At 38.2% G+C, this 22,730-nt stretch overlaps 1 protein-coding gene across 1 annotated transcript in view; it reads left to right on the top strand.

The window, feature by feature from the left end:
* MYO16 (myosin XVI) overlaps positions 1-22,730 on the top strand; it is a 580,757-nt gene that overhangs the window by 158,243 nt on the left and 399,784 nt on the right. Inside the window, exons 5-6 of the mRNA XM_037800457.1 lie at positions 13,272-13,380; positions 21,099-21,223. Coding sequence (XP_037656385.1) covers positions 13,272-13,380; positions 21,099-21,223 — 234 coding nt within the window. The remainder of the gene's footprint in view (positions 1-13,271; positions 13,381-21,098; positions 21,224-22,730) is intronic.

Here is a 22,730-nt window from a genome sequence, read left to right as displayed (position 1 = left end):
TCAGTCAGAAGATAGAAATGCACCAGGTGGTTTGCCCACAGAATATTTAATGTAAAGAATTATTATCTGGTAAAAGTAGATTAATTTCTAATTGTAGTAAAGGGAACTGTAAAGAATTCCAGAATAGAAGATGTAAGGAATAGCTACTACTTGTAGAGATGAGGGAAAATATACAAAAAGGAAAAAAAAAAAAATTGTGGAAGAGGGCCCCCAAGGATTGAGATTTAGACTTCACTGAAGAGGAGGTGGCTGTTGCCCACTGGATGGTGGAGAAATTTTCTGAGGTTCTGAAAGCGGGTCCAGCAAATAGGAAGCCATTTGCTGGGTGCTCGTGAAACTCACTCAGAGGCTGCTTGCTAGCATGTTGGAAAAAGTTGCCAGGAAGCAGCCTCTTGAGGTGCCCGTGAGACTCACTGGGAAGCCTCCTGCTAAAGTGTGGGGGCCTAGAAATTCACTGGAGTGTGTGCACCATGGGATCTTCCCCACACCACTGGATGAAAGCTGCCCCCTGACAGCTTGCCGTAGGAGCAAGAAGAAAAGCCCTGGAACCAGGGAGAGAAGATCCTTCCTCTTGCAGTATTCACCCAGCATCCTCCACTGTGCACATGATGGTCCACGTCAACCTTTCTTTCTCCTTAAGCTTTTGGGTTCCATCCTCCATATCAAACCATGGAATTTCTAGCATCTCAGATTCATTAAATATAAGCCAAAACTGAGTCCAAGTTTTAATGACCTAACAAAGCAAGCAGTTAAGAGTAATTTCCACCTCAAGAGCTATCACTTCAAATTTGGAATTTCTACCAATTGCACCTATATCAATAGATTCAGCTTTCTCTTGTGTATATTCCACCCTCCTTTATATAGATTTCTATGAAACAACTACCCCGTATGTTTCCCATGTTTCTGCTGATATATATTAGCAAAATCATGTAATTATTTTGGTATGTAAGCTACTTCCTCCTGGGTCACAGTGTATAACTGCTTTCCCCTGAAGCATGTTGAGATCTAATCCTATATGTGGGTCTAGCAGAAACGGAGTGGTTGTGGTGGGTCTTGAGAAGAATGCACATTCCCTTTTAAGGTATCTTCTCAGGTGCAGTCATCACAGAATTTCCAAGAAAATGAAGGGTGGTGCCTCAGACACAGGAGAGAAAGCCACTGCCACTGATGAGGGGGTTCAGGGTTGCATAGCGTTCCATATTGTCTGTTTCATCTGGGTGCAACCAGATGCCCCCATTCCAAGTTTCAGGATCCCATTCCATTCTAATCAATGGAAACTTTCAGATAAGAAAAATTGGTGAGACTGGGAATTCAACCGACATTATACCAAGGCAGCCACTAAAATTGAATTTTGTGTTTGATTTTCAGCAATATGAGTTCTGTGACCGAGAGAAGTAAGACATTGTTTTAAGGCTGGATGGAACCTCTCTGTTTTCATATTCAGCTGAGAATTAAAGGACCTAGGCTTGTCATTTTTCTTTCTGTAACCTTTCCAGTGCACTTGGGAAATCTGCAGTTCTTGTAGTAATTATTCTTACCATCACGGTCAAGTGCTTCAGCCACTTGGACTCACAAGGCACTTGCTTTAGTTTGCACTTCATGACAACCACAGGCGATAGCTTGGTTAAGTGTACTGCTACTGCAAACTATGGATTACTAACATTCCATCTCCCCCTTGCATGAAGCTCAACAGTGTGCTCAAACCCAATGGTGCAATTAACTCAGTCCCCAAATCCCATTTTTGCAGGTCTAACTTCTTGGACAAATCAGTTCTTGAATGTTAGGGTCCAGCCAGAAGTAGACTTCCCACCAATATTTTTAAAAAGGAAAACTTAATATAAAGAATTATTAACTAGTAAAAAGACATTGGTGCCACATTGAAAGTGAACGTGATTGAAAGTGGTTGTATAAAGGTACGCAACCCACAGAGTAGCACTACAAATATAAATAAGTGTTTACATGAAAGAAAAAAAAAAGACATTGATACTAAATGGAGCAGGCATGGCCTCTAGAGCTGAAAATCAATACCCAAGGAAAGACCATTCTTGGAAGTTTCTCCTTCCCCCCAAGGTTGAGAGTCAGACTTCATTGTAGAGGATCTGTCTATGACCCACAGATGGTGGAAAACTTCACTGAGATGCTTGAGGCCAGAGTTAGAAAGTAGGAAACCACCTGCTGGAGTGCCAGCAAAACTTGCTAGGATGCTGCCTGCTAGGAGACCAGCAAAATGCATTTTTAAGCCATTTGCTAGGCTGCATGAGAAATTTTCTAGGAAACTACCTGCTGGGGTGCTAGGGAACTCATTGCAGGATGAGCACACCGGGTCTCCTGCACACCACTGGCAATGAAGTCTTGGGCCCTTGGGCAAGAAGGTAAGCACCTAAACAAGAGAAGCCCCTTCCTCCTGCAGTGTCCCTTCAGCCTCCTTCTAGCTGGCAAAGGAAAAATGTTTATAGGCTCTGGCTTCCTGTCATAAAAAAACAGGGCAACCAAGGGTGGATTTGGAATTGAGAATCAAGAAATTGATAATTGGCACAGCCTAGAGTCTGAAATAATTTCTTTTATTTTTAAGGATTTCAAGGTTTCTATTCCTGAGAGAAGACAGAGCATAATTAGTGCATGTGCCCTGTAATGCTTGAGAAATGCTCCAGTGGGAACAGATTACTTTGCTTAAAAGAGAGGAAAAATACCTTTTCCTTTTGCTTAAGTATAATGTGTGGCAGCTAATAGGTGCTCAAAAATCAGGATTAATAGTATTTCAATTTTTGATTTAAACAAATTTGTGCCATCAGAAAGGTGAGTCTTATGAAAAATTGCCTTAACTTCAAGTTTGGAAAATAGCTAAAAAATATTAAAACTAATTTACAGTGTTTCACTAGAGTGAGAAAGCAAGGCTTTTAAAATTTTTTGAAAATTTAATAAATAATTGTGAAAGATTTAAAAATCTGAGCAGTCTGGTAAATTAGTTGTAAAAACATAAACATGACAGGAAAATTTTCCGAGTGAGTAATTCAGTAGTTTTTTTCTTTGGTTGGTTTTTGTTTTGTGTGTGTGTTTGTGTGTGTGTGCATTTCTGCAATTAAACAGAAGAAAGAAATAGAGAAAGGAGAGAAGAGAGGGAGGGAGGGAGGGCAGGAAGGAAGGAAAAGAGAAAGAAGAAAAACAGTCTTTCACAAATGCCATCCCTTTGGAAAGAATGAAGTCACATAACAAGTGTACATACAGTGATTTTGTAGGTTCACCTACATACACTTGAAAACAGAAGTCAGAAAATTTGGTTAAAAGAATTGTTAGGAAATTATGATTCTTTGCCTCAATTTTCAATCATTAGTTTAAGTTCAGTTTTGGTTGCATATTTTTCAACTTGGCTCAATTGACCTTTTTTAAATACTAATATGTTCCAGGCTCTATTGTTAGTGTTGGGAATATAAAGAGGAACCAGACATGATCTTTGATTAGAGAAGTTACCAACCTACAGGAAAGACTAGTTTCTCAATAGGTAATCATACCTGGTAACTTAGCGCAGAAGAATGAGTGATTAATGGGATGAAATTTCAATGAAAATATTCAGATACTATGTTTCAGTTTCAGGCTTTATAATATTTGAAAGAGGCTCATTTCTTCTTTTTTTTTTTTTTTTTAATCATCATTTTATTGAGATATATTCACATACCACGCAGTCATACAAAACAAATCGTACTTTCGATTGTTTACAGTACCATGACATAGTTGTACATTCATCACCTAAATCAATCCCTGACACCTTCATTAGCACACAAACAAAAATAACAAGAATAATAATTAGAGTGAAAAAGAGCAATTGAAGTAAAAAAGAACACTGGGTACCTTTGTCTGTTTGTTTCCCTCCCCTACTTTTCTACACATCCATCCATAAACTAGACAAAGTGGAGTTTGGTCCTTATGGCTTTCCCAATCCCATTGTCACCCCTCATAAGCTACATTTTTATACAACTGTCTTCAAGATTCATGGGTTCTGGGTTGTAGTTTGATAGTTTCAGGTATCCACCACCAGCTACCCCAATTCTTTAGAACCTAAAAAGGGTTGTGTAAAGTGTGCGTAAGAGTGCCCACCAGAGTGATCTCTCGGCTCGTTTTGGAATCTCTCTGCCACTGAAGCTTATTTCATTTCCTTTCACATCCCCCTTTTGGTCAAGAAGATGTTCTCCGTCCCACGATGCCGGGTCTACATTCCTCCCCGGGAGTCATATTCCACGTTGCCAGGGAGATTCACTCCCCTGGGTGTCTGATCCCACGTAGGGGGGAGGGCAGTGATTTCACCTTTCAAGTTGGCTTAGCCAGAGAGAGAGGGCCACATCTGAGCAACAAAGAGGCATTCAGGAGGAGACTCTTAGGCACAAATATAGGGAGGCCTAGCCTCTCCTTTGCAGCAACCGTCTTCCCAAGGGTAAAACTTATGGTAGAGGGCTCAACCCATCAAACCACCAGTCCCCTATGTCTGTGGTCATGTTAGCAACCATGGAGGTGGGGTAGGCGAATACCCCTGCATTCTCCACAGGCTCCTCAAGGGGGCACGACATCTTTTTTTTTTTCCTTGTTTTTTTTTTTTTTTTTAAACTTTCCCTTCTTTTTTAAATCAACTGTATGAAAAAAAAAAGTTAAAAAGAAAACAAACATACAATAAAATAACATTTCAAAGAGACCATAACAAGGGAGTAAGAAAAAGACAACTAACCTAAGATAACTGCTTAACTTCCAACATGTTCCTACTTTACCCCAAGAAAGTTACCTAATATAGCAACATTTCTGTGAACTTGCTCCTACTATATCCATCAGAAATTAACAGACCATAGTCATTTCTGGGCATCCCCAGAACGTTAAATAGCTTATCTGTTCTTCTTGGATTATTGTTCCCCCTTCCTTAATTGCTCTCTACTGCTAGTTCCCCTACATTCTACATTATAAACCATTTGTTTTACATTTTTCAAAGTTCACATTAGTGGTAGCATATAATATTTCTCTTTTTGTGCCTGGCTTATTTCGCTCAGCATTATGTCTTCAAGGTTCATCCATGTTGTCATATGTTTCACGAGATCGTTCCTTCTTACTGCCGCGTAGTATTCCATCGTGTGTATATACCACATTTTATTTATCCACTCATCTGTTGAAGGACATTTGGGTTGTTCCCATCTCTTGGCAATTGTGAATAATGCTGCTATGAACATTGGCGTGCAGATATCTGTTCATGTCACTGCTTTCCGATCTTCCGGGTATATACCGAGAAGTGCAATCGCTGGATCGAATGGTAGCTCTATATCTAGTTTTCTAAGGAACTGCCAGACTGACTTCCAGAGTGGCTGAACCATTATACAGTCCCACCAACAATGAATAAGAGTTCCAATTTCTCCACATCCCCTCCAGCATTTGTAGTTTCCTGTTTGTTTAATGGCAGCCATTCTAACCGGTGTTAGATGGTATCTCATTGTGGTCTTAATTTGCATCTCTCTAATAGCTAGTGAAGCTGAACATTTTTTCATGTGTTTCTTGGCCATTTGTATTTCCTCTTCAGAGAACTGTCTTTTCATATCTTTTGCCCATTTTATAATTGGGCTGTCTGTACTATTGTCATTGAGTTGTAGGATTTCTTTGTATATGCAAGATATCAGTCTTTTGTCAGATACATGGTTTCCAAAAATTTTTTCCCATTGAGTTGGCTGCCTCTTTACCTTTTTGAGAAATTCCTTTGAGGTGCAGAAACTTCTAAGCTTGAGGAGTTCCCATTTATCTATTTTCTCTTTTGTTGCTTGTGCTTTGGGTGTAAAGTCTAGGAAGTGGCCGCCTAATACAAGGTCTTGAAGATGTTTTCCTACAGTATCTTCTAGGAGTTTTATGGTACTTTCTTTTATATTGAGATCTTTGGTCCATTTTGAGTTAATTTTTGTGTAGGGGGTGAGGTAGGGGTCCTCTTTCATTCTTTTGGGTATGGATATCCAACTCTCCCAGCCCCATTTGTTGAAAAGACCATTATGGCTCAGTTCAGTGACTTTGGGGGCCTTATCAAAGATCAGTCGGCCATAGATCTGAGGGTCTATCTCTGAATTCTCAATTCGATTCCATTGATCTATATGTCTATCTTTGTGCCAGTACCATGCTGTTTTGGCAACTGTGGCTTTATAATAAGCTTCAAAGTCAGGGAGTGTAAGTCCTCCCACTTCGTTTTTCTTTTTTAGAGTGTCTTTAGCAATTCGAGGCATCTTCCCTTTCCAAATAAATTTGATAACTAGCTTTTCCAAGTCCGCAAAGTAGGTTGTTGGAATTTTGATTGGGATTGCATTGAATCTGTAGATGAGTTTGGGTAGAATTGACATCTTAATGACATTTAGCCTTCCTATCCATGAACATGGAATATTTTTCCATCTTTTAAGGTCCCCTTCTATTTCTTTTAGTAGAGTTATGTAGTTTTCTTTGTATAGGTCTTTTACATCTTTGGTTAAGTTTATTCCTAGGTACTTGATTTTTTTAGTTGCTATTGAAAATGGTATCTTTTTCTTGAGTGTCTCTTCAGTTTGTTCATTTCTAGCATATAGAAACATTACTGACTTATGTGCATTAATCTTGTATCCCGCTACTTTGCTAAATTTGTTTATTAGCTCTAGTAGCTGTATCGTCGATTTCTCAGGGTTTTCTAGATATAAGATCATATCATCTGCAAACAATGACAGTTTAACTTCTTCTTTTCCGATTTGGATGCCTTTTATTTCTTTGTCTTGCCGGATTGCCCTGGCTAGCACTTCCAGCACAATGTTGAATAACAGTGGTGACAGCGGGCATCCTTGTCTTGTTCCTGATCTTAGAGGGAAGGCTTTCAGTCTCTCACCATTGAGTACTATGCTGGCTGTGGGTTTTTCATATATGCTCTTTATCATGTTGAGGAAGTTTCCTTCAATTCCTACCTTTTGAAGTGTTTTTATCAAAAAGGGATGTTGGATTTTGTCAAATGCTTTTTCAGCATCTATTGAGATGATCAATTGATTTTTCCCTTTTGACTTGTTAATGTGTTGTAATACATTGATTGTTTTTCTTATGTTGAACCATCCTTGCATGCCTGGAATGAACCCCACTTGGTCATGGTGTATGATTTTTTTAATGTGTCTTTGGATTCGATTTGCAAGTATTTTGTTGAGGATTTTTGCATCTATATTCATTAGGGAGATTGGCCGGTAGTTTTCCTTTTTTGTAGCATCTTTGCCTGGTTTTGGTATTAGATTGATGTTAGCTTCATAAAATGAGTTAGGTAGTGTTCCATTTTTTTCAATGTTTTGAAAGAGTTTGAGTAAGATTGGTGTCAGTTCTTTCTGGAAAGTTTGGTAGAATTCCCCTGTGAAGCCATCTGGCCCTGGGCATTTATTTCTGGGAAGATTTTTGATGACTGATTGGATCTCTTTGCTTGTGATGGGTTGGTTGAGGTCTTCTATTTCTTCTCTGGTCAGTCTAGGTTGTTCATATGTTTCCAGGAAATTGTCCATTTCCTCTACATTATCGAGTTTGTTGCCATACAGTTGTTCATAGTATCCTCTTATAATTTTTTTAATTTCTTCAGGATCTGCAGTTATGTCACCTTTTTCATTCATTATTTTGTTTATATGGGTCTTCTCTCTTTTTGATTTTGTCAGTCTAGCTAGGGGCTTGTCAATCTTGTTGATCTTCTCAAAGAACCAACTTTTGGTGATATTTATCCTCTCTATTGTTTTTTTGTTCTCTATGTCATTTATTTCTGCTTTAATCCTTGTTATTTCTTTTCTTGTACTTGGTTTAGGATTGGTTTGCTGTTCATTTTCTAGCTTCTTCAGTTGATCCATTAGTTCTTTGATTTTGGCTCTTTCTTCCTTTTTAATATATGCGTTTAGTGCTATAAATTTCCCCCTTAGCACTGCTTTTGCTGCATCCCATAGGTTTTGGTATGTTGTGTTCTCATTTTCATTCGTCTCTATATATTTAGCAATTTCTCTTGCTATTTCTTCTTTAACCCACTGATTGTTTAGGAGTGTGTTGTTTAACCTCCAGGTATTTGTGAATTTTCTAAGTCTCTGATGGTTGTTGACTTCTAATTGTATTCCATTGTGGTCAGAGAATGTGCTTTGAATAATTTCAATCTTTTTAAATTTATTGAGGCTTGTTTTATGTCCCAGCATATGATCTATTCTGGAGAAAGTTCCATGAGCACCAGAAAAGTATGTGTATCCTGGTGATTTGGGATGTAATGTCCTGTATATGTCTGTTAAATCTAATTCATTTATCAGATTGTTTAGGTTTTCAATTTCCTTATTGGTCTTCTGTCTGGTTAATCTATCTATAGGAGAGAGTGATGTGTTGAAGTCTCCCACAATTATTGTGGAAACATCAATTGCTTCCTTTAGTTTTGCCAGTGTTTCTCTCATGTATTTTGTGGCACCTTGATTGGGTGCATAGACATTTACGATTGTTATTTCTTCTTGCTGAATTGCCCCTTTTATTAGTATGTAGTGGCCTTCTTTGTCTCTCAAAACATTCCTGCATTTGAAGTCTATTTTATCTGAGATTAATATTGCTACACCTGCTTTCTTTTGGCTGTGGCTTGCATGAAATATTTTTTCCATCCTTTCACTTTCAGTTTCTTTGTGTCCCTGTGTCTAAGATGAGTCTCTTGTATGCAACATATTGATGGTTCATTTTTTTTGATCCATTCTGCGAATCTATATCTTTTAATTGGGGAGTTTAATCCATTTACATTCAACGTTAAAACCGTGAAGGCATTTCTTGACTCGGCCATCTTATCCTTTGGTTTATGTTTGCCATATTTTTCCCTCTCTCTATTAATATCCTTTATTGTACCCATACCGAATCTCTTTAGTACTGAACCTTTCTCCAAGTCTCTCTGTCCTTTCTTTGTTTCTCTGTCTGTAGGGCTCCCTTGAGTATCTCCAGTAGGGCAGGTCTCTTGTTAGCAAATTCTCTCAGCATTTCTTTGTCTGTGAAAAATTTAAGCTCTCCCTCAAATTTGAAGGAGAGCTTTGCTGGATAAAGTATTCTTGGCTGGAAATTTTTCTCACTCAGAATTTTAAATATATCGTGCCACTGCCTTCTCGCCTCCATGGTGGCTGCTGAGTAGTCACTACTTAGTCTTATGCTGTTTCCTTTGTATGTGGTGAATTGCTTTTCTCTTGCTGCTTTCAGAACTTGCTCCTTCTCTTCTGTGTTTGACAGTGTGATCAGTATATGTCTCGGAGTGGGTTTATTTGGATTTATTCTATTTGGAGTTCGCTGAGCATTTATGATTTGTGTATTTATGTTGTTTAGAAGATTTGGGAAGTTTTCCCCAACAATTTCTTTGAATACTCTTCCCAGACCTTTACCCTTTTCTTCCCCTTCTGGGACACCAATGAGTCTTACATTTGGACGTTTCATATTATCTATCATATCCCTGAGGTCCATTTCGATTTTTTCAATTTTTTTCCCCATTCTTTCTTTTATGCTTTCATTTTCCATTCTGTCATCTTCGAGGTCACTGATTCGTTGTTCAACTTCCTCTAGTCTTGTACTATGAGTGTCCAGAATGTTTTTAATTTGGTCAACAGTTTCTTTAATTTCCATAAGATCATCCATTTTTTTATTTAGTCTTGCAATGTCTTCTTTATGCTCTTCTAGGGTCTTCTTGATTTCCTTCATATCCCGTACTATGGTCTCATTGTTCATCTTTAGTTCTTTGAGTAGCTGCTCTAGGTGCTGTGTCTCTTCTGGTCTTTTGATTTGGGTGCTTGGGCTTGGGTTATCCATATCGTCTGGTTTTTTCATATGCTTTATAATTTTCTGTTGTTTTTGGCCTCGTGGCATTTGCTGAACTTGATAGGGTTCTTTTAGGGTTTGTAGACCTATTGAAGTCCTTATCTCTAATTTATCAGATCTACAGCTTCGTGGAGTACACTTTCTCTAACTAACCAGCAGGTGGCATCCACGAGCCACCTGTTCTCCACAAGCCAGCTCTCCCCTGCTTAGCCTTTTTTTTGGTGAGTGGGGGAGTGAGTCTTGTGGGGCCCAATTGGTGTACCAAGCTTGCGTGTGTAGTTGGTGTTGTCTGCCCTGTATGTGGGGCGTGTTTCTGGGCAGTCGGGGAGGGGGGGTGGCCCTAACAATCAAATCTCCCTGATGATCCTAGAGTTTTAAAGCTGCTGCAATAGTCTAATCCTTCAGTTCAGTCCTGCCACAGTTTGTCTCTGCCACTGACCCACAAGTCTTTGGTATTGGCGTATGGCTCCTGAGACTTGCAAGTGGGCCCCTCTTCCAGGCCGTGCACCCCGGGTCCTCTGTTGAGGGATGACTGTGCTATGTCACAGGTGAGTGCCGTCCCCCCAGGGCAGTTCTGGGCTGCTGGGCTTTGTAGGGAGGCTCCCAGTCTGCTCAAATGATGGCTGAATGGGGCTTTGTTAATTCACACTGCTCCACCTTCCCAGCTCTGGGACAATCAGCTGAGGTTGCAGGGAAGGCTAATGTCCACGCCCAGTTTTGTGGTGTGTGCCTGTTATTTGAAGCACTTCCGTCACACTGGGTTGTCTGGGGCAGCTCTGGGCTATGGGGCTGGCGATGGGCAGGAGTGTTTCCTGTCCACCAGGATGGTGGCTGTGAGTGGACACCCCCCTTTTCTTGGGAAGTTGTGGTGTTTAGTGAATTTTCTCAGCCACTGGATTATTGCCTTTTGTCTCAGAGCTCTCTTAGTTCTGCTCTTGACTTGACGTGCCCAAATTGCAATTCTTTGAAGCTTTCTGTATTGGGCTTCTTAGAGTAATTGTTTTAGAAAAAGAAAAAAGGATTAAAAAAAAAAAAAAAAAAAAAAAAGGGCCCTCCTGAGAGATCTAATGGGTTATTGAAATGCTAATAGACAAAACAACCAGGGCCATTAAGGAAAGGTCCAAGGGGCAGAGAGATCAGCTTTTCTTCGGGATTTGCATATGCGCCTCAAGACCTGAGCTCCACACTTCACCTTTCTGTGTTCACCAGAACTCCAAAAATCCTCTGCTTTTATTTTGGAGTTTTTCGTGTTGTTTTTTTTCTATGCCTGTCTCCTCTCTGCTGGGCTGGCTGCTCTCAGATTCTCTGGTGTCTGGTCTCAGTCTATCTATGGTTGGAGTTTGAATCAGTAGAATGAGTTTCCGATAAGGGCAGCCACTGCAGTTCTCCCTTCTCCTTCCCGGAGCTGACAGCCCCTCCTCCCCCGGGACTGAGCCTGGCAGGGAGGGGCGCGGGTCCCCTGGCCGCAAAAACTTACAGATTTCGCTGGTCTCAGCAGTTCGACATTTTCATGAGTGTTGTATGAAGTGTGCCCAAAGACAGATTGCTCTGTGGTGTCCAGTCCACACAGTTCCTGGCTTTATACCTACTTTCCTGGAGGAGTAACTAAAACTTACAGCTCACCAGTCTGCCATCTTGCCCCGCCTCTCATTTCTTCTTAAAGAATAGAAAATAATCTTTCCAAGTGTACCACTCTACTCCATCCCAGGGTGTTTTCCTAGTAATTTTTGTTGTGATTGATAACACATGACACTTAATTATATTCACTGTTACCTGTGCCCTGGTGTTTGGCATAGATAGGATTCTATTTGAGACATCTATGAATAAGGATAAAAGAATGACTTGACTATCTCCCACCTATTAGTGGGACAGGAATATGTTTTATAATTAATATTAAAATTGGTAATGACACCGTGTATTTCTGGCCCTTGTTAATTGATTCTTTGACAAATGAAACATGATTAGTTATACAAAACTTTATTCTTATGGTTGAAGACTAAGTAAAAGTCTGCTTAAGACTAAGCCTCAAGTGATTTTTTTTCTAAACTATGAACAATTAAATCCAAATGAAACACATTAAGAAGAAAATTTGAAGTTTTAGGGCCTTAAAATTACTTGCTTTCCTTAGGTAAGTGGAAATCTGAAATTTATAACTTTCTCTCTTCAAATAAAGGAGTATCTTTCAGTTACAGAAAATGAAATATGGTACATTTGACATCATGAGGTAAACAATACAGTTTATCTTGACAAAATATTAAGAGATGGGATATTTTACCACTGAGGTCTACTTTGTTGTTTGTGTGTGTGTGTGTGTGTGTGTGTGTGTTTAATATTATTAGACTACTCCTTTGGAAAATCTGTGCACACTTGCTTGTGTATAGGAATGCTGTTTTTATATATAGAATGACAGCAGGCAAAACCCTGAATTTTAATATATTACATGATGAATGTGAATATTTTGTGTTAAGGGATGAATTTAGAAATTATATGAATTATGTTAACATTGCAACACAGAATCATATTCAGTGAAGGGAACAGAGGGACTAATTCATATGCATTGAGTTTAATGCTAATGCTATCTTGGGAGGTACCTGGTAATCCTTGGACGGTGGGTACGTACGTATTCATTTCCTGCCCTAGGAAGAAAGGCATTACGCACACCTGACAAATTTAATAGGGCTCATTAAAGAATATGAAGTGATGGTGACAATTTATGTGATCAGTTTTTTGAGAGTGAAAGCACGTCTATCACCAAGTTTAAGCTAGGGCTAGACAATGGATGAAACAGGCATCCTCAATGAAACTGTGCTGGCAAGGGCTATTTAAAGCTGAAAGAAGTATTAAACCCTTATTTAATACAGTTAGTCCATCAATACCTACACATTATGCTTTTTGTTATAAAACAGTTTAATATATATGAATATATATTAAACATTATATATTTAATATAATGTTATTAAAACATTATAGTGTGAGAATGGCTCTAAGATGAGTTTCCGAGGAGAGCAAGGAGCTTAAGATTTTGTAGGGTAGATTGGAGAAGAAGCCCAATCAAGGTTCACCTTCTTCAGAAAACCAACTGTTCACCAGTCAAACTCTCAGGAGTCCTGGGGCACTTCTGTTGTATAAGAAACAAGATAGGATATAAGGACAGCTAACCCAGATGTGAAGTTTAGCAGCCATTGATCAGAAAGTTGGGGTTTAGCAAGAGGATTGGGAAGAACTAGTTGGTACTACGGTCTTGGAAAGGTCAGTGGAACATTTTTAGACCTTCAGAGTTTCTCACCAGTTATTTAATGTATTTGTCATAAAAATAATCCCAGTTTCCTACATGATTTTTCATGTTGTATCTTATATGAACTTTTTCTGGTTCTGTTTTCCAACTAAGAATGAAGTGAAATGTTTAACATGCTTTCTGTCTTTACAGTATGTGTAATGAATGCTTTCTTTTTTTCCTTTTCCACATATAGGCTGGAGCCAATGTCCTTCTCCAGGATGTCAATGGAAATATCCCATTAGATTATGCAGTAGAAGGGACAGAATCAAGCTGTATCCTATTGACTTATCTGGATGAAAATGGTAGGTGGAACATTTGAAGAACTGTGCAAAGACAGATGAAAAGAAACACTGGTAGATAAGAAATACATATTTATTTTTATTGGCATGCTTGCATTTTTTCGGGTTGATGTTGTTTCCCTAGATTGTGCAAAATAAGGTTTTTCTATTGTTTTTTCATTGCTCTCTGTGCAGTTCATTGTCGGTTTAGTCAATGCAATTTTGCAAGCCAGCAGAAATCTAGAGGCCAACAATGAAGGGACATTTTAACAAGCATTTAAAGTCCATAATTAGTGGGACTGGGTTTGTAATTATAATCTGTTCTCCACTGGGAGGGGAAAAGAAGTGAACCAGGACAATTGAATTTTCAATTAATGAGAGCGAGGACATCTGAAATGTATCCTCCTAGGAGCTAATGGCCCTACTAACAATTACATGAGTAAGTCAGGGCTGAAGTCAAGGACAGTGTGTGCAGCGCACCTGAATCCCATTTTCTGTAACACTTACAAACACAAATGTCAGAAGAAAGCCCCATGATCATGGTGCTGGTCTGAAAAGATGAGTGTGAGCCCCCAGATGAATTCGCTGACAAAGAGTGTTTAATTACACAGAGTCAGTGTATAATTTCATGAGTAAGTTCAGCACTGGGAGAGTGGGAGATATTTCCATCCCTGAACCAGAGATGGTATTAAACTAAAGTGTTACTAAAGTGTGCACCTTTTTGTCCCCTCTTTCTTCTGCTGTTTAGGCATAAATAACATAAAAAAGTCATTCCACCCCCTTTTAATATGACCTTTGCCAGAGAAAAAGCTTAAAAATTTTAAGACTCTCACAGTGCTTCTGGATCTATTTTTCTTTCCTCTAAAAAACCCCTTACATCTGCCTCATTGTTCCCTGTGCTCTTTACCTCCTCCGGATTGTTTTTTTTCCCAAAGGGTTTATTCTGAGAATGGCTTAGAATAAAAATAATTAGCACTTAAGAGCTATACGTTCTAAAAAAAAAAAAAAAAAAAAAACAGTCTGATTAATTCTAAAAGCAAGGTAAGAACCGTTGTCTTCATTAGGAAAATGAGAAAGCTGCAGGTCTCCCTGAGCTACTGAAGGTCAATAGTCAAGTCCTGCATGACAGAAGCAGGCATGGGGTGCAGGCTGTGTGGAACAGCCAATCACCCACTCCACCTTTCTTTCATTTCTTAATGTTCTCTTCTACATAAGCGATCACTTGCTTTCTTAACAGTTTTTTACTGTGACTTGTTGGAGATGGATGACATTACTTCTAAAGGGAATGAAGCTTGAGGGTATGCAGATTTCCCTGTTGGGAAGTTTTTTATTTGAACCTTTGCAAAACTTCACACACAATGCATAATTCTGAATTTGCATGAAGGACTTGGCCACATTGAATTTAGCTGTGCCAGTTCTATATGATATTTTTTTTTCCTGAATTTTTTATTGTTTTGAGTTACTAAAAGCTATAGTAATAGTTTTTGTTTTTGGAAATACATTTAGATGCCTTTCTTTGAAAAAGCATTAACATGATTTATATACTTTTCCAAGTCACTAAAGGATTTTATTTGATAGGGAATTGTAGTATTTGCAAACCAGTATTTTCTATCCTACATAAATTTTAAAAAATAAGTTGTGTTCCTTTGGGTGGTTGATTAAAAAGTGATTAAGAAGAAAATCAAGAGAAGGGCACTGGCTCTCTTTGGTTAGGAGAAAATTAGTCACAACCATGGCTGTCACAACCAGTTTGTAAAATACATGTTTGCTGGAACAAATTCAATTTAATATCTCTTAAATTTTTAATTCTGTTTTCCATTTGTCACCACGGTTACACTGGCCTCTGCTTTCCCATCCATCTGCTTCATTCGCCACCTCATTCACAATCTGGTTATGTTTATGTCAGTCTTCCTCCTACTTATCTGTGTCATCTGTCATAGTTCCTAGTAAACACTGTATAATTCAATTTATTTTCTGGCCTTCTTGTTGGTGTTCTTTTAGAATTATCCTCTGTAACAGTATGGGATGGTGTCATTAGAAATTTCTAATATTCCAAGATGAGATTTGTGTTGTTATTTGGTTCTTGTTTTAGCACTGTATTATTACAACTATGTGATTGTCATCCCTGAATTTTCATTCTGAGTCATATAGTTTCAAATCAGAATACCTTTTGTACTGTCACATAGGAAAGAATATGACAGGAGCAATGTGAGGTCATGAACAAGTTGATTACATGGAAGATTGCTGGTCACAAGTTCTAATTGTACTGTCACCACCAACTTCCAGTGTGAACTGGGGCCTTGCAATTAACCTTGGCTCACTGCCTGAGCCTCCCAGTCTGTAAAATGAGACAACCATGGAGGCCTGAGTGAGCATTTGATGAATATTGGATCTCTAGTGCATGGCAAACCCGCTGGCATTCAAGGAAAGCAATTGATTTTGAAATGAGCCCACAAGGAAAGAAAGCACTGCTGTGAGAACTCAAGGTGGTCCAGGACAAATGCTTAGCAGGGGTAAAAAAAAAATACATAAGTCTCTGAAATTTTTTTTTACTTGGCTCTACAGATATCATTACCTACTATATTTTCTCCTTCCTTTCAGATACATCTTTTTAGAAAAAGTGATTCACATTTACCCTTCTGAGTTTCTTATCAGCTCTTATTCAGCCTGCTGCAGTTTAGCTTCTATCCCCACAATGATCATCTTTTTCTTCTTTATTTCTCCATCCAGTGATTACTTTCCCCTTCTAATATTTAACCTCATTTCTCTGTGACATTTGATTACCTTGATCACACTCTCCTATTAAAACTCTCTCTCCTGCTATGATCCTTCCACAGCTTTCCTCCCCCATGGAGCTTCTATTTAGTGTCCTTTGGATGCTCCATTTTGACTCCCAGCATCTGCGGAGCAAGTTGCTAAATGGTGCATTGTGGGAACACAGGCCCAGGCACAGCAGAGACTTTCAGCAAGTGACCACTTTATTACTTACACAGCACAGAGGGTACAAAAGATCAGGGAAAGAGATCCCACTGTGATTGGTCTCCTGGGGAGGCCAGCTGCTTGGGTCAGGGTAGGTGGATGGCAGCTCACTACACTGCACTTTGCCTTGGAGAGGAGATGTGCCTATACTGCCTGAGAGCAGGTACGTGGGGAGGCAGTCCTGCCACCGAGCTAGAGGCAATTATCAAGCTACCTGTGTGAAGAGCTCCACCCTCATAAGAAGCTGGTGCTGATTATTCCCGGTTTGGGATTCAAGGTACAGATAGGTCGTTCCATTAGACCTAACATCTCTCCTGGGCTGTGGAATGGAAACATACTTAAACATCTGCACACAAAGAATAAGAGGCGGGGTTGGAGGTAGGGGTGGATTTGGAAGATGGAGGGTGAGGTAGTAAGCAAGGGCTGGGAGATGGCCATTTAACATGTCGACTTCCCCAGAAGCATTCTGAATGCTGGTAATTCCAAGGGCTTTGCCTTTATGTTCTTTGATTGCTTCATATAGTATTCCTGGGTTGTTTCATCCTCTTTCTTAGGTTCAGTTACCTCTTGCCTGTTTCTAATATACCATTAGCCTAGATATCTTCCAGGAACTTCAGTTTGGTATGGGCAATTTTATTAAATATTTTGACTTGGATGTCAGACAGTTTGAAATAATATGTCCAATATGGAACTTATTGTCCTTTCATACTTTATCTATATTCTATATTCTACCATTATATACAGGAATACGGGTATCTCAAAATCACTAATCTTTTCCTAAATTCCTCACATCTAATTGTCACCAAACATGCAGATTTTGTTTCTCTGATATCTCTCTAATGTTCACACCTTACCAACCATGTTGTTACTGCCTTAGCTAAAATTCTATTTGTTTTCTATTTGGATTGTTGCCAATGACTCCATTCTTACCCCTCCCCACCATTATTCAGACTACTCCCAGATTAATCATTCCACAGATTTCATTACATCTTTCTTTTGCTTCATGCAGTTCACACACAAGGTTGTGCTGACAACAACTTCTTCAGATTCACCCATAGTAAGGTTGATAGTACATCTCAATTTGTATGTCCGAAGTTATGCCTGATGTTAGGATTTGGAGTATGGGATAAGGTGGAGGATAATAATATATGTCCAGCTTGAACATGCATATTTATTTTTGCTAGTACCACCTTTTTTTATTTACCTGTTCACTTCTTTTGTTTCCTTCAAGCCTTGCATATTTTGGAAATTTTATCATGGAGACAAAAATTGACTATTATTCTTTAGGGCTTCTAGAATCAGTCACACTATATGCCAAAGTAAATTGCAAATGCTTGTTTTGTTTTGTTTCCTTTTTGAGGGCAAAATTGATGTTTTATATATAACAGAATGATGATACAATAACATATGATAATGAACAAAAATAAGGGGTACAGATCCTATAAAAACAGTGAGGAGGAAGGATAATTTACCTAAGGGAGCTACAAAAGGTTTCACAGAAGAAATAAAACTTATGCTAAACTTTAGGTGAGGGTGGTGATGCCCTAGGGAAACCAAGCTGCTTGGGGTGATCCAGGCAGAATGAGCAGCATATGCAAAAACAAGGAGGGAGAAGAAAAATAAAAACAGAGGTGGGACCACCTTCTTTTAAAATGAGAGGGGTATTTACAGCATAATTGTAAAATCATCTATAATAACTGCATACAGTAACTCCAATGCACAGTGGAGAATGGAGATAAGGAAAAGTTGGATTGTTCCAAAAAAAATATGACCTTATGAGGGACATGGCCCATTTTTAGTTAAGGGAAGGGAAGGCAGAGATATGACTAGCTTGAGGTGCTGATGTAATTTCAGTTTTGGACAAGCATCTATTTGTATTGTCAACATGATCAAGAAATAGTAATAGCATCACATGTAATAACTTGTGAATTTCAGACAAATGATTCTGTTTCTTAATTCCTAAATTAAAAGTAATTGCCATTTTGCTATTGAAACTAAATCTAAGCAAGCCTTACAATTAATTTCCTTAGAAAAAAGGGTGGAAAATAAAACTAAGTTTCTTAAAAAAAAAAAAAAAAAGTTTTGCCTATTAGACATTACAGAATAGACTTATTCTGGCCTATTAGCCATTTTGGTTGGTTTCATCCAGGAGTAACTTAAGAATTCTGTTTGACCAAGAAGACAGAAAATTTATGTTGTATTGTGTTACCAAAAAAAAAAAAAAATAGTTTTGTGTTTATTTCCTGCACATACAACAAAAATCTAAAAATCACAATTTGGCATCATGTTTGATTTAATATAAATTTTTAAATAATAGAACAGGGGGCAAGATGGCATCATAGAGAGGAGTGGATTTTAGTGAGTCCCCTGGAACAACTAATGAACAACCAGGAAAAACTAGTAAATAATTTGGAATAACTGCTGGGGGACAGCCATGACTGTCCATACATTGTACACCAACCTGGATTGGGAGGAATGCCTGAGATTGAAACATAAAATCTGTAAGTAAAAACTGCCTGAGACTGAAGCATAAAATCTGTAAGTAAAAACTGTGAATCCAAGCAAGGACCCCACCCCCCTTCCTCCCGTGGCAGGCTTAGCTACAAAACCTTGCTGTGCTATATTCAGAACAAGCAAATATAGCTCAACCGAGCTTCAACTGGGGTTTTAATTAACAAATGTGGACTGCTGAATACAAGATACAAACCCTCAACACGCAGACAGAGGCTTTTAATGATGACTGACCTTAAAGAACCAGAACACTCATCTGTCTCAGGAGGGGAAGTCCAGAAGACCAGGTGTTACCTCTGGCTGATGAGTGAAACTGGGGGGCTATGTACTGGCTCTGAAAGGGGGTCAACTTCTATAAAACTAATAATCCTAATTATAAGAAGAAGAATGAAACAGCAGTTTTATTTGCTCATAACAGACATTGTATACCCCGATGAGAGAGATCTGTTGGTTCTTTGAAATGGCGTATGATGATTCAGAATCTGAGGTGTGGTTAAAGGTATTCCCATTTCATACTTCTTCCAAAATATGTTAGTTTTGAACATAGTATTTGGAACAAGCTCCGTTACAGTATTTAAATATTTTGTGTTTTATTTTATTCAGTTTGGTTAGTCACTGCCTCCTTCTTGCCAAGAAAAACACGCTTAAATAAACAGCATTTAATCCATGTGCCAGAAGGTAGTAATGACAGTTCACAGTTTTTGAGTGCTTACCCCAAGCTAAATACTGTTTTATATGCTTTAGGAATTTTAACTCATTCTCATAATAATAATATGAAACAAATTATTAGCTCCATTTTGCAGACAAAGTAACTGAGGCAGAGGATAAGTTTACCTGCCCAAATTGGCACAAATAGTAGGTGATAGGCTTAGCATTAAAACCCAGTCAGGTTGATTCTTGAGCCCTTATGCTCTTTTGCACATAACACTTTCAGAAAATGAGCTCTGGAGCAAAACATACAGCATGCTGTAAGGGAAAGTGACAGCATCTATGCTAAATGTGTAGCGTGGTATCTGCCATATAGACAGGTCTTAATAAATATTAGCTATAATTTCACCCCTTTGGGGCTAGTATTATTATCTGAATGACCAAGGAAACTGAAACTCAAACAGGTTAAGTAACTTTCCCAAGGTCATCCCTGGGGAAGTTAAGCCACAGACCTGTCACAGTCAGGGGGATTGTTCCAGCATTTGTGCTTGGGTTCACCATGCCATGCCTCTTCCCACTGTTCATGGCAAAGACTAAATCAGATAAGAGATGTAAAGTCTAGAAGAGTGGTTGTTTCATACCAAGCACTTGCTGAGAGGAAAATATCGTCATTATCATTATCATCATTATTGTCGTTATTTTCACTTGCAAGAAGGCAAATTATTTCCCCTTCATAAATGCCTATTATGTCCAGGAACCAATGCTAGGAACAGGGGATGGAGAGCTATAAGCTACCATGGAGATTATACCATCATACAAGCTCAGGTTAATATAAATTCTGAATAGCAATGTAAACAGAAGAATCTATGCATACATTACTCACTGCAGTCAAGTCAGACCATGAGTTCTTCACTTGCTTTTAGTATATTTACCTTTGTTAACATTACTAGTCTTGAAATGTTCAGTGAAAGCATCATTTAATAAAAACATTTCACTTTGAAATAATTTTAGACATACAGAATAGTTGCAAAGTGCAGAGAGTTCTCATATACCTTTCACCATGATTCCCCTAATGCTAACAATTTACATAACCATGGTTGATGAATCAGAACTAAGAAATTAATATTGATACAACGGTATTAACTAAACTGCAAGCTGTATTCAGATTTCCCCAGTTTTTCTACTAATGTTATTTTTCTATACCAGGATACTACATTGCATTTAGGAGCGACAGTTTTGACCAGGATATCATATAGCACAAAGACTATATCTTTATAACTCTCTTCAATTCAGCTGCTTTAAAATACTTTGAACAGTGTGTGTTGATGTTTTACCCTAAAACAGATGTTCACTGAGAACTTGCCATGTATACAGCACCAAGTTAGAGTCTCTGGGATAAAAGAAAACATTTTAAAGCCTCTAATATAGTTGGAAATACAACACATTCAAAGAGAAATGATTATAGATTATTTGAGTGTGATTTCTTAGCAATAGGTGGAGAGGGGCCATAAAAGGAATATGTTGAAAGAATATATAAGAAAACCAAGTTTTTGAACCCTGGTAGCTGAGAAGCATCTGTTTGAAGGCTCTTTATTTCCCCCTAGGAGTTGATCTGATCTCCCTGCGCCAAATGAAACTTCAGAGACCAATGAGTATGTTAACTGATGTCAAGCACTTCTTATCATCTGGAGGAAATGTTAATGAGAAAAATGATGAAGGAGTAACACTGGTAAGTTAATATATATGACTAAAAAAATATTGTTTAAATAGAGAATTTAAGTTGATCACTAAATAGAATTGGATATAATTAGCATTTAATTTTTTCTGTCCTTAAAGTAATACATATTCATCATAGGAATTTTGAAAAAAATATATATAGAGAGAAAAATACAAATCACTGTGCCACCACCCAGAGAAAACCAACGCTCATATATTGATTATTTTCTTTGTCTTTTTCTACATATGTTTTTCCTACAGTTAGAATAATTTTCTCTGCATTCCTTTGCCAATGTAATTTTTTAAGATGGAACTGATAGGAGAATGCTTTTACATTAATTTTTAAGCAGCACAAAGTATGGATTACTCTGCTGAATGATCTCAATTCAAGCAAATTCCTCTCTGTTTTTTATTATTATCACCTACTGTTGCAATGCATATAAAAAAGAATAAGCAAATTCAGATTATTTTCAATATCAGTATAATTTCTACTCTCCAGAACATGAACTTTCAGTCCTACTGACTTGTAAAATTGACCTGGACAGGTCACACTTGGGTTAAAATTAATTATGGCAGGAACAAATGTATTAAGGTTCTGGGAAAGCAAAATGATAGAAAGTAAACTGGGGTCACAAAAGGGTGTGTGAAGCTCTGGCGGGTGGGAACAGGTGATTCAGTTTCTGCTATGGAAGAAACGTGCTGTGAAGTTGAAGACAGTGCACGAGGAAAATGGACATTAAAACTAAATGGATAACAACTTTGCCATCTAGAAAGTTCAAGTAAGGCATATATATTTTGAGGTTTATTAAATACAGATTAAGTGCCTTGAGACCTGTAGATTGAATTCTCTTGCTCTATATTGATTTTGGTCTTTGGAAAGTAAATTTCAGAAGCCTATAAAAGCTGTAACTGTAAACCATGAGAAAAGAAAATAAAGCAGGTTTAGAGTTATGGAAAACTAATATGTTCAAATTGTAAAACAATCTATTTTGTTTATGAATGAAATATTTATTGAACACATCATGAACAAAATAATATTGAATGAAACCACAAAATCCTCTTGTCATGGGTTCAAATTCATTGGGGAAACAGATAATATACAATATTATTGAGTTAAATATATGGTATATTAGTGGTCATAAACACGAAGGAGAAAATACTAGAACAGACAGGGAAATGTTGCAGTGGTATTGTTGACATTTTTGGATAGGGTGGCCCGGTAAGATCTCACTCAGAAGGAGATTTTTGAGTAGTGACTGGTAAGAATTGAGAGCACTAAGTGTACAATGTGAAGGAGGAGCATTCCAGGCTGAGCAGCAAGTGCTAGGACTCTGAAGTGGGAGGTAGTGGGGTGTGATGAGAAATAGCACAGAAGGTGGCATGGCTGAAGCAGAGTAAATAAGAGAGAGGTAGCCAGGACCAGATCACATTGGGCCTCAAGGGCTTGCATAAGGATTCTGGCTGTTACTGTAAGTGAGATGGGAAGAACTGGAGAGTTCTGCAGAGAAGAAGAACATGAT

Source organism: Choloepus didactylus, chromosome 12 (assembly GCF_015220235.1).
Source record: "Choloepus didactylus isolate mChoDid1 chromosome 12, mChoDid1.pri, whole genome shotgun sequence".
In the NCBI taxonomy this organism is placed as follows: Eukaryota; Metazoa; Chordata; class Mammalia; order Pilosa; family Megalonychidae; genus Choloepus; species Choloepus didactylus.
Note: the sequence above shows the minus strand (reverse complement) of the source record. Positions and strands in the feature narration are given on the sequence as shown.